The 13302-nt window shown below is 32.1% G+C and overlaps 2 protein-coding genes across 2 annotated transcripts in view; one reads left to right on the forward strand and one right to left on the reverse strand.

The window, feature by feature from the left end:
* Window positions 1-9857, reverse strand: part of LOC105617102 (coiled-coil domain-containing protein 108-like) — a 10414-nt gene extending 557 nt beyond the window's left edge. The window contains 16 exon segments of the mRNA XM_012198680.1: window positions 1166-1334; window positions 1441-1664; window positions 1813-2065; window positions 2159-2403; window positions 3286-3567; window positions 3663-3936; window positions 4235-4311; window positions 4445-4804; window positions 4948-5176; window positions 5483-5728; window positions 6096-6300; window positions 6376-6582; window positions 6792-7074; window positions 7459-7718; window positions 8780-8999; window positions 9606-9857. Coding sequence (XP_012054070.1) covers window positions 1166-1334; window positions 1441-1664; window positions 1813-2065; window positions 2159-2403; window positions 3286-3567; window positions 3663-3936; window positions 4235-4311; window positions 4445-4804; window positions 4948-5176; window positions 5483-5728; window positions 6096-6300; window positions 6376-6582; window positions 6792-7074; window positions 7459-7718; window positions 8780-8999; window positions 9606-9857 — 3786 coding nt within the window.
* Window positions 9858-10143: 286 nt separating this feature from the next.
* Window positions 10144-11956, forward strand: LOC105627927. The gene is made up of 4 exons (XM_012209199.1): window positions 10144-10243; window positions 10319-10551; window positions 10754-11039; window positions 11499-11956. The coding sequence occupies exons 1-4, from the start codon at window positions 10144-10146 to the stop codon at window positions 11954-11956; spliced, it is 1077 nt and encodes a 358-aa protein (XP_012064589.1).
* The last annotated feature ends 1346 nt before the right edge of the window (window positions 11957-13302 follow it).

Raw genomic sequence — 13302 nt, forward strand, 5'->3', positions numbered from 1 at the left:
TATATATATATATGTATATATGTATGTATGTATGTATATATAATAAATTTAACTGTAACTATATACACTAGGATTCCAGAAATTTCAGTGCAATTTGCTAAATAAAGATTTTTTAATTTTTTTTTAAATTCTGATTGCAGAATGCTCATTTCTGATTATTTTTATATCGATCTGTCTATTGACGCTCTCAGTGACATTACTGATATGGAGGACCAAGTTTTTATTGCCTTAGAACATGCTATATCCTACAGCATTACCGATTATTGATAACGCTTATCAATTCAATTGCAAGAAGATAATCCTAGCTGATAACTTCTCTATTATGCCTGTGGCGTACACTGTTATACAGTTGTATGGGATCTACATTTAAGTCGAGGATTTTAAAAAGAAACCAATTTTTGCGCATAAAAGTGTAAGTAAAAGGAATAGCGTTTTTTTATAGATTTTGACTTCTTGAATACGATAATATTAATAAAAAGTTCGGGATCGATAGGAAACACCTTGAAAATTGAGCATGAATATGATATATTTGAACAAATTTCAATATTCTTACTTATTTTTCAAAGTTCCCCACGTACCATGAACTTTTTAATAATTTTATCATATTCAGGAAGTCATAATCTAAAAAATACTATTTCTTGTACTTACATTCTTTTAGACAAAAATCGGATTTTTTTTAATATCCCTCAAAAAAGGAGCAGTTTTTGCCTAAAAAGATGTAAGTAAAAAAATAGTGTTTTTTTATAGATTTTGACTTCCTGAATATGATAAAATTATTAAAAACTTCATGGCACTTGGGGAACACTTTGAAAAGGTAAGTAAGAATATTGAAATTTGTTCAAATATATCATATTCATTTTTAAGACGTTCCCTTATCATTGATCCCGAACTTTTATTAATATTTTTATAATATTACAAAAAATGCTATTCCTTTTACTCACACTTTTATGAGCAAAAATCAGCTTCTTTTTAACATCTTCCTTTATTCTTGGGCCTTAGGTACACTCTCGGTGGTTTGCCATTGCCTTCTGAGAGGAGATATAAGCATATAATGAAAATATTTTTTTTTTGGTGTCGCTTGGTGGTGGTGGGAACTGAACCCGGGATCTCTAGCATTGCAGACTAGTGTATTTTACCATGCTCGTTCCCGGGCATAAAATCCTACCTCTTCAAGTATACGATTAATTAACGCTCGCGGTGGTGAAATGTAGGATCTCTGTATCAGTCTTTGTCTTTCATACAAACTCATTTTAAATTGCGAATAAAATAAATTTGATTTTTCCCGTAAAATGTCTTGCATTATGTTTTCGAACAGTTTACTGTTGACTATTTCCCTAAAATGTGACGAATGTATCATTAAAACACACACATTCATTTTATAAGCAAATTAATCTACTCTTCTTGCTTATTATTATAATATTTGGAAAGTAAGTGATTTACCACAGTAGACCTTCTATAATAAATGAAGATCGACTAATATCTTTTTTCCCGAATGTCATCGTTCTCTCATTTTCCTCAATGCATATTCCTTCTGGCGGCGCATTTGTTAATTCTTTCATTAGACTAACTTTCAGAAATTTGTCTTCTACGCTATAGATAGAACATTGAATTGTTATGGTTTTGTAAAATGGCTGAGGTTTTTTCAAGATTTTCACCGATAATTCCTAGAGGCAAAAGAGTACATAAATTTAAAGAAAAACTTTTATTTTTACATAAAATGGATTTCCTTTTCTACAAGTTTTATATTAAAACTTTCTTAAATCATTTTAAAGTCTTAACATTTTGCGAGAGAAATTTATGTATTTTATTTACTGGAACGCTGATGCCTTTTTCCGTAATAGTAAACTGTCCCTTCAGTTCCTGAGACAAGCCTTCGAGAATGTATACATTTCGTTGATAGATCCGCCTTTGGTTAGCATTAATAAATTCGCACGATATATTAATATCAATTATGCAAGGAGAGCCTTTAGTATATATAGTTACACGGAAGCTTTTGACAGACATTGGCTTTATCAAGCCTTTTGGCGGATAAATTTCCACGTGAATAATTCCAGATGTCTCATGTCTGATAGAATAATGCAGAAATATTAATTCACTTCAGAAAACACTTTTCAGTTCAATAATTTATTCCACAATCCATAGCTTAATTCAAGCAAACCTTTTCCATTCGTAGGCGAGTACGTCTTGCAAATTATTATGTATCATAATCATTTTAATTACATGGCTGTGCGTAGCTATCTGAGAAACATTTATGCAATCAGTACTAAAGTATATAGGACTATCCTCATCCTTGAAGTTTTGTTCGCATGGAACATCTTCTCTAGTTATTGTTGGTGACAAGAAGGATTCGCCTTTGAGTATCAGTTCTTCTTCTCTGTCACCCAAAGTTAAATGCAACTTCCCCTAACGATAAAGAGATATATCAATTTCTATTTGGAAAAAAAATTTATTCATTAATTTTATCTATTAATCTTAGTTATACTCGGGTTCATAGGATCCCATCTATATTTGTTATCGTAATTTCCGTAAAAATGAACATATTTCAATTAATTTTTTTTCAATCCGAGAATTGATTAAGGAACAGGTCCGTAATGTGTCGATAGAATTAAGGAGATATATTAGGATTATTATTTTTCAAAGAAAAAAAATTAAAAAACAAAAAATCTTGGTAAAACTTCTATTCAGGGAAACTTTCTCCGACCTTGACTTTGACGTATGTTATCAAGGTCATGACCCTGAAGGGGGGGAGGGAGAGGTGAGAATCGCTCCTTTGTAGGAGGGGAGGAAAGGATAAGAGTCGCTTCTCGTGGAAAATCATAATATATATTTTAAAATAGAGAATTTTTGTTTCATGTAGTAGAAAAGAGACTTTATTTTTCAAATTTTTTTTATTCATAATTTTTTAACGAAGGATGAACAACGGCTAAAACCTGTTGGAAGTCACTCAGGGTCATGATCTTGATAATATATGTCAAGGTCAGGATCATCGGAGAAAGTTCCTCTAAACAGAAGTTTTACCAAAATCTTTATTTAACAAATTGCACTAGAATTTCTGGAGCCCTAATGTGTATAGTGTTAAATTTGTTATATATGTACTTCAAATATGCCGAAGTTCCTTGGTTGAAATTTTAAAAGGATCGGAACAGAAGTTTGCGGATTCACGATTGCATGTAGAGTCTCACAGGAAAAAACTTTATAGCAATACTTCTGATTTATTTCGTACATCGTTTTTGGATTTATAGAAAACGGGATGCTGTGATTTGTACTATTATGTACCCAACATACCTGAAAAATGTTCACGTTATAGACGTTATGGACGTTATTGTATGTTTAAATGCAATTAAAAATAACCTGATAGATAGGATCTTTTTCTCCAAAATAAACAGGTTGGAATTTGAAATGCGTGCCGTTTAAAAGCTGGAGCTTATTATCAGAATCAGAAAAACATTCAATTATCATAATGAAAAATATGTGACGATTGTCTCCGAGGTCTAAATCCCACTTTGTCTCGGTCTGGCCTAATAATAAATAATGCAGCTCTAATGTTATCCAGATCTCTTCTCTTGGCTGCATTTTATTAAAATGATAAATTAATAATAGTGATAATAAAGTAACAATAAAGAAGGTTACTGTAACATCATAAAATTATAGCTTATTTATACTTTAAGATTTATCGCTTTTGGCTGTATAGAACACACTTTCCTATGCAAGCAATCGTACTTTGCACGTTGAAATTTGAGACAGCCTTGAGTATTTACAATTGGCCGACAAGAACAGAGCTGAACTTTTTTGATATTCCACGAAGCACTCACTGCATCTATGTTTGTTATAAGCAGTTTTACAATAACCTTTGGACTATGTAAAACCATTGCTGGAAAATTTATGTAAAATATTTTCGATGTCCCTGGTTGCAAATCTTTGAGTAATATATTGAGCCTAGAAATGCATGTACAGATCTGATTTATATAATTTTACTTTTTTACTAGTAACTAGCGTGCTAGTCTGCTAACAAACTAGAATTTCTATAATTATATTATAAATAAATTATATTTTTTAATTGCTAGTTTTCTAAAAAAAAAATATAAATAAATAGAATTATATTTTTTAACTGTTAGTTCGCGCTAGAAGACTAGCACGCTAGTTGCTAGCATTGTATAAATTAGGCCATACACACATGATTTAAATATTAAATTATGTTTATATCGAAAAATAACAAGAAATTCTATGTAGATACATGTTTATTTTCATCAGCTTCCAAAGGAAAACTTTACTCATGACTGGGTAAGATCCATAACATTGCAAATCTGTCACCTATTGTTTATTAAAAAGAAATGGGCATTTAAATATTTATTACTATTATATATTTCGTCGAATTATTATTTAAAAAAAATGAGCTTCTATTGGCAGATGCATTTAAAATAATATTGTGCATACAGCATTTTACCTTCAAACTAGGCAATACACATAAACAGCACACTTTACAAATATTCCTCGGAATCTGATTCGGAATTAAATCTGTGTTTACATCAGAGCTTATCCTCACAAAATACTGAACAAAAAATTCGTAAAATCCCGGAGTAGTAGGTGTGATAAGAACAGTAATGATTTTATCTTTTCCGGCAACAATAGTGTCCGCAGTCGGATGTATTTTTACATCACGTTTTAAATCCCCAACTGGCCAATTGCAATGAATACACGTCATTTTGTAATAGATGTTTACGGGACTCAAGTTAAATACGTGAAAACTTAATTCTTTTGTATCTTTGTATGCCTGAATTCCAAAATTTAATTCATCTGGCACTGACTGGAAAACATAATAATATACATTATTAAAATTTTGTACCATAAAATTTTTATTATTATATTTCATTATTATATTTTAAAAAATTATTTCTTTTTTATTTTGTAGTATCTTGCTATTGTTTTATTATTTATTAATTAATTTACCACAAGAACACCAGATTCGCATTTTCCTGTTACATGTAATGTTACACAGACGCTAGAGCCAACGAGAATTTCATCTTTCAGTACGACCAATATGCAGTTTATGTCAAATTCGTAATTTCCAAGTGTTGTAGGACAAAATAACCATTCGTGAGTAATTATATCGTTTGAGTAAATTTTGCCATTTCCATTTCGTATTTGAAGTTCAGGTGTCACATTAATGAATTCATAACTAAAGAATTGGTGTTAATCAAAGACAATCACAACAATAAACTAACAGTCTCTCTTAAAAATATTTTAATTAATTTTTATAATAGAAATATAATTTTTTTTTATTAGAGATATAATTAAAATACAGTTTTTATATTTTTGAAACTTAATTAATTAACGGCAATCACATTAAAGGAATTTTGATTTTGCATATTGTTTTCATTGGTGCTTTAAACAGTGTTTCATTATGTAATTAATTTTTATTACTAAATATTAATATATATTCTATGGAATTATATATATTAATATTAATATCACAAAAATTTACTTTATTACATGTCGAGTGATGTTTCGCATATAAAATTGCTGCAGACTTTGACAGCCTGGAAACGTCGATGCGAAATTCACGGTATTCCGATCACTAAAACTGACATTCGCATATTCTGTGTATCCCTGAAAATCTATAAAACATTCCGATTTCATATTTCCATTCAAACGTATCGCCCAACGTTCCATATAAAGGCGTTTATCATCGTTTCCAGGTAACATACAGACTGTAATGATCTGATAATCTCTGAAAAAGATCACAATGCATCATTGACGGATAAAAATTGAAAATGATATTGAATGCAGAATATTAATATAAATCGTTTCAAATGTTTTTTAAAAAATAAAATAAATATAAACGTCATGTAAAACAAATGTAAAAATAATATATCATGATAAATTACACTACAGTTTATAGTAAAAAATTATTTCGAACTAGATATAGTATTTTTCTTTTATAGATTTTTAAATAACGATGCTTATCTGATGAAAATAATTAAAAAAAATATATTTTTTGTAAACTATTATTTATGTAATACACGGCATACTTTTGCGACGAGACTTAACGCTAGATTCGAGCAATTAGGATCATATAAAATATTAAATGCAAATACTGATAAATTATGCCCATCATCGGTTTCACGACAAAGTGGCTCGATGCTGGCGGTACGAAGCGATACATCAGTGGTAAATGCCCGTATCTTCGTATTAGAAATGTGGTGTATGTCGGCGATGAGGGTACACAAGGAGGCATCTTAACTATGTGAGGTATCTCATATTGAGGAATCCAACCATCAGAGCAAACGCGAAAGGAGTGACCTATGTAAAAAAAGGAATTAGATAAGAATAGCGTAATGTAAACGTAACAGACAGATAAAGAAAGAGAATGCGCACCTATTAGCCGCACGGTTATGATTGCAGGGAATGTCAGAGTTTCTTCTCCAAAGTGGTCTTCTTGCGACTTGACAAAAATCTCTCCAACGAGATCTCTCGCAAAGAAACTGCTTGTTCGGTTAGGATTAAACGCGACTTCAAACAGAGCCGTTTGGCTCGTCGGTATTCTTGTGACAGTGGGTGTTATAATAAAAATTCCTTCAACATCTATATACAAAATTATCTAATTAATTAATTGTTGACAGAAGAATAGGTCTATGTACTTATATTAGCAATATTTAATTTTAATTTCTATGTCTTTAAAACAATTTACAAAAATATAAGAAGTTGAAAAGGTAAGACAAGAAGGTAAAGGGATAAATAGTAAGTAAAATAAAACGCTAATAATAGCATACATTGATTTGATAAATAATAACCTTGGTCCCATTTAATTAATACATCGGACTGGCTGTGATTAGTAAGACACAGAGTTTCTGGAATTTTTCGCTCAGCGTTTTCCGCCTCTACGTCGGCCTGACCGAAATCGATACAATTTTTCGACGAAGAAATCGTAGGAAGATTTTGCGTGGTAATAACAGTATCGCTTGTGTATCCTTCGAAGCCATTTTTTAATCTCGTAGGATAATTAAAATGGATCTGAGTGCTCGTTTTACGCAACGCTGTGCAACAATAGCCGTATAATTCTATGATAATCGGTTTCTGTAAAAATGAATCATCGTGAATATGTCACGTAAGCATATGAAACATTTTTCTTGACACGTGGAGTTTGAATAAACTTTTTTCGACTGAATATCTTAGTGAGCCGAAAACATATATATTACGTAATATTTTAGTATAGGTCAAAAAAATATTACATAAATATTTTAGTAGGTCAAAAAGATATTAAATACAAGGTGACGCGCCTGAAATGTATAAAGCAAATCATATCATTTGCTTTTTAAAATACTTATTTTTAATAAAATAATACAGAACTGGTATAGAATTAATTACTAAAATCTGAAAAATTGGATAATTATAAATAGTATGACATTTCGTATGCAATGAGGATTGCGCTCTTTTTGAAAATTCAAATTTTCCCATTACGTGATTCAAGATTAGGCACGGAAAATGGCACGCGTAGATTCCGTTTTCTCGTGGTGCAAAAGTAATTGTTACGAATTTGTGAGAATAGGGCCCGATGTGTCCGTGCCACAGATTTGCTTCAAACGGCCTTCGAAGCGAATCGAACATGAAAGTCGCCGTGGCTTTCGAATCATTGACGAGTTTAATCCGTTTTTTCACCTCACGATTCTCGCTTGTACACATCATGACTAATCTCGTGGCGGACGAGGAGACCACAGGTCCTGCGTGCGTAAATGATTAACAATTAACGTCATACGGTGACGAAAACATTCATCATAAACATTGTCAATTTCAGAACTCATGTCGATAATTTAATGACTCATAACTTAAATTAAACATTGTCCGTGTCTGAATTTATTTAAAAACCTTAGATGACATATGCTTTTCAACGGAAATATAAGATTGTAATTATCTCTTTTTAAATACTTCTGTTAAGGTTTGTTGCGTTTTAATAATTGAACATCTCGATTAAGATCTTTTGTAATTAAGTAAAACTTGTGTTAAACTTAAAAAATTCTCGATGATATATTCTCTTGAAGTACAAATTGATGGAGTCTCTCAGAAGTTGATCAACTCCACGAAGTAAAAAGCAACAAAAATTGATGAAGTTATAATTGAGTGCTCAATATTAAAATTATGAAATTATGAAATTATAAAATTTTTAAAATAACAGAATTGATCAATTTCTGAGACGCTTCTGACAGGCTCCATCAATTATTTTTACTCCAAAAGAATTTATCATCAAAAACTTTCAAAGATTGGAAAACTTTAATTACAAAAGATTCTTTTAATTCTTTTGTGCTACTTTAGGTGCAATGATATATTCGATTTTTCTTTTCTAATGTTTTTCTTGTAATCTTTTTTATTAATAAAGATAATACATAATACTATCGTTATATTCCTTAATGTAGCGTTTTAATAAAAAAAAAGTTACAATATAATTTTTTATGAAAATTATAAGTAATTGAATTGGGTTGGATATGTCCAAGTGTGGCAACAAAAGATAAAGACAATTAAGACTTATAAAAACGATTGTATTGATGAGTACATAAAGTATGATAGAAAAGGCCTTGATCGGTCAAAGTTAGATGTTTCGAATAATATATTAAGTTTTATTAAATCAAATTTATTTCAGATATGATTGCGCGCCGATTAATCTTTCGGTCTTTTAATACAATCCTTATAAAATGCTATCCCTTATAAATTAGATTAAAAAGAAAGAAACTAAGAAAGGAAGGATAAAGATTCTTTCCGATGTCATTAATTGGAAAGAATTCCATACCAATGCATGTTCCGCGGACTTGGATTTCCATGCATTCGCCAGCTGAATTTATGATCGTAAAGTAATCTACGTTTACAGTGAATGGCATGAATGGTCGATAGTATATTTTGCACTTGTACGTATGATTAGGAAGTAAAGACCAAGAGTAGCTACATAATTCAAACACGTGATCCAGCGGATTGGTAGACGAATCTCTTCGAGCTTCGTAAGTTTGCTCGATCTGTAATACATCATTAATCAGTCAATATGAGTGCTTTATACAGAGCTAAATGTTTTACAAGCAAATAGCAAATAAAGTATAAATTTAAAACAATTTTTTTTATTTCATTATGCTAATTCCTTCTAATCATTCGAAAGGGTTATATTCGACCTTTCTTTTCGAATATTTAGCTGGAAATATACGGGAAATAATTTAGTTAATTAATTTTGAATTAAAAATTTTGACATTGTAGTGATTTTTAGACGTATTCTCTTTTAAATTAATTGATGTTGCAACCTCCTTTTTACAACTAAACATTAGACATTTATTAAAAAATCATTTTATACAGTTTAAAATGTGTAGAAAATAATAATCCGCTCCCTTTTTAAACTAAAAAATTAATATTTTAATCATTTTTTAAGTGCGTTCTCTTAATCCTAATAAAAATCTGGTCAAAATCGCTTTCGTGTCCATTTCTGTCAATGTAGATTAACTTCGGTTTAATTTACTCTTTATCTTTTTTTAATTCTCAACCAGAAAAGAATAAAAATAAGTTAATTATTATAATTAATCTACATTGATAGAAACGAACATATATTAAATGTAAACAAGAAATTGGACACTAACGCAACTTTTGTTAAATATTTCCAGCCACTTGAAAGTTGTGACGCCCGTTTCTACCTCGCCGAAGTCCACGTGGATTTTTCTATTCGCTTCGCATAGCATTTTTTTCGTTTCTATTTGATTATCAAACGATTTGATCTTTTTATCTCTCTTTCTTTCGCTCGTCGAGAAGCGGGACACAGCCCTCTCATCGAGGTCTCGATCGCGCGATCGATGTCTGTCCTCTCGAAGGTACTCGAAGGTAGGCAGCAGCATCGACTTTCATCGGGACTTGTTTGGTCACCCCCCCGTGGGGGGACGGAATGACGGATGGATGATGGCGTGACGCACGAGACGCATCTCGCGTAACGACATCACGCAATTCGTTCTGGACTCCGGCTCCACGAAAATAATTTCGGAGCGCCGAAATCTCGCCGCGGTATTTCGCACAATATTCCTCATCATCGGTGCTCGCGAGAGTCTTGGCCCCGTTCCTTACGCATCCTGTCCTGTCACCTGTATGGCCCTGTGACACCCAACTCTGCGCGGTCGCGACGCGAAGATGGCCCGGGACGCAGGCGTCGTCTACCTGCTGATCGTGATCGCGCACTTGTGCTCGTGCGCGCGTTACGGCAGTTATGATTACAATCATTACGCCGAATGTAAGTCGCGAATAATCATCCAGTAGAAAGTTCCCTTTCTTTCTTGTTTAACCTCACTTCTGCATGCTCACATAGATAGCCTTGAGAACGAAAAGATTTGCCATGTTCTGAATAAGAAGCATACGTTTGACATGCAACACGGTGCCGCGGCGATCGTCATGCCGCACCACATGTTCGATCACTGGGTTGTCAAGGCCAATCGCAATTGTACGTTCGTCTTCCGGACTGGCAAAAACGAGGGCCTCTTCGCGGTTGTTCAGAAGATGTTTCTCCGTCGCGACGGCGATCGGTGTGTTGATTACATACGGGTAAGTGAATGCAAGGCCTATTCTTTTCCCATACTTCTGAACTGAACTTCCCTTGTACAGTTTAGCTTTTTTCATTTTCTTTTCACGTTGAGGAAAAAGAGATAAATCATGCAAAAAGTTCAATCCTGGAGTATGGAAAAAACAGGCTTAAATACAATTAGAATTAGCTCTTGTATCAAATTCTTGATAAACATTTTATTAGTTCAAGAGAAGTGATGGTTTTTACACAAGCAAGTTCTGTGGAGAGATAGACCGCAGCCAGACAACATACCTTCCGGTTCCTGACCCTGAGGACAATTTGGGTAACATAAATGATAGCCGGTCACCTAATTATGATATATATGCGGAATATGATCCTGTTAAAAAATCGAAACTGTGGTCTATTCGATCGGACTCTGCTATGATAGAAACCGAAATATTCATCTCCAAAGAAAGAGTACCAGATGGACAGTCTCTGGACCTTACAATAGTTTATACCCCATACATGAGTATGCTTTTTTAACGTATATATTATTTATATTAAATGTAACAAACATAATTATTCATTTGCTACAATTCAAAGTCATTTTTTTAGTAGAAAAAGAAAATTTGAAGAAAAAAAGGAAGAAGATAATTTAAAAGAATATACTTACACATATATATATATATATATATATATATATTTTATAGCTTATAACATCTACTTATAATATTTTAGTAGCTTTCGTATCTTCTTTAAAGATGTCACATGGTTTGCGCTCTTTTTCCGTGTCTTGATACATCGTTAATATACTTTTATTCCTCTACAATCTACTATCATAAACTTGATTTAAAAATTAATAATTATAAAATGTTAATGATTCAAAGTAATTATTCTAACTTATTTTTTTTAAAGCTTTAGTTTTTGAGTTGTGTCATTGTTGTAACAAATGGGTGATATGATTATTTTATTGATAATTTATTTGCAGAGTGCGATCAGACAAATTCCGAGCACTATCAGGCGGTCGGATACAACAACTGTATTCGGAAGGAATATATATGCGACAAGATCTACAATTGTCCTTTTAGTATATGCTCAGATGAGGTGAATTGCGTGATCAATGATCGGTATCCCAAGGACAATACTGCCACAAAAGTCACTGTAGGAGCAGTTACCACCATGATTCTCTGCTTCATAATTTTCATTTTGTGTCTATGGATCTGCAAGAAATCACAAAAGTTGTGCTGGTCATCGGATTGCGCCGGTCCGAATGTGTGCTCGCGGCCGGTTTCCTTGCCGGACGCGGACGGAGCTCAGGGATCCAATCGCGCAGTGCCAACGGCTCCCATGTTAGAGGTCGCGATGTCCTCGCCTGTCGTAGACAAAGATCTACCACCCAGTTACGACTCGTTGTTCCCCGAACAAAGTAATCCTGCTAGATCGTAAGTTATTGAATTCAAGTATGAACTGAATGATAATATGAGAGTGCATTAAACATACCGTCTAATGTTTTAATTAGACGCTGCGTTGTCGCGCATCTAGTGACATAACTAGATCGATTTTTCTCTACGTACATTCATACACTATTTTCCAAAATGTGAGCTGGATTTTATTACGAAAGAAAACGCTCTGATAAATTAACAGATGTTTCATGTATCAGTTTTGATTCTGTGTAGTCGATTTCATGGAAATGTGAACTGAATGTAACTTCTTGCTAATCAAATGATAGATAAATCAGTTATGATTAGGATGCAAAACTACACAACATCAATTATACTTTGTTCTTTGATAATGGATCAAGATGGGAGTCTTAATTAATCGATAAATTGTTTCATGCATATATTTCAATCATTTTAACCAAAGTAATTACATTTGGAGCACTGCTGCTCACCGTCCACATCAAATTGCGCCACTGCATGCAGTACATTTACACGCATTTACATGCAGTTATATTAACACCACACAATCATTGTTTCTTATTGTATATTAGTAAGATTATATGAAATGCAATGGTTAGTAGATAGGTCAATTAAATTTATTTTTTTCTTCTGTATAGTTTAAAGTTTCCGTTTCTTAATTGCCTTATTGAATTATGACGTCATAAATGGAAAATCGTAGTTCATATTTTTTGTTGCATATAGGCTGAGACAAATTAAATTTTTCATATGCCTTTATTAGTGTTCAATAACGTATTGTAAGAAAATTCATACAACAATTCCCACTTCTGACATAACTTATGATTGCAGTAGGAAAATGGGAATCTTGAATTGTATATTTCTACGTTTTGTATTATTTTTAAATAAATATTGAAGAAATAATACCACATGAATTTTGTTCATTGAAAACTACAACGAAGAAATAGGCCTCAAAATAACTTCTTAGTTGATGGAATATTATTTTCCATATCAAAATAACGGTATAGTATTTTTTAACTATGTTAATTAAATTTAAAGTTACATCAACTTTTCATCAACTTCACATCCGTATTAATTTCTATTAAGTTAGGATCTTGTATTAAGTATAATAATGTTTAATATAGCAATAATACATATCTCGAAAAAGAAAAAATTTGATGGGATCTGTTGTGTTCATAGACATTCGCGAAACGAGTTGTATGTGAACTTACTGTATTGTAGCATATTTTAGTAATGTTACGTCTTACTTGAATATACGCGACATATATACATATCTATATACATATCTATATACATATGTGTGTATATATATATATATATTATATATATTANATTANATATNTATATATATATANACGTGATACGCACCGACGAACG

This window comes from Atta cephalotes (genome assembly GCF_000143395.1).
Source record: "Atta cephalotes unplaced genomic scaffold scaffold00011, whole genome shotgun sequence".
In the NCBI taxonomy this organism is placed as follows: Eukaryota; Metazoa; Arthropoda; class Insecta; order Hymenoptera; family Formicidae; genus Atta; species Atta cephalotes.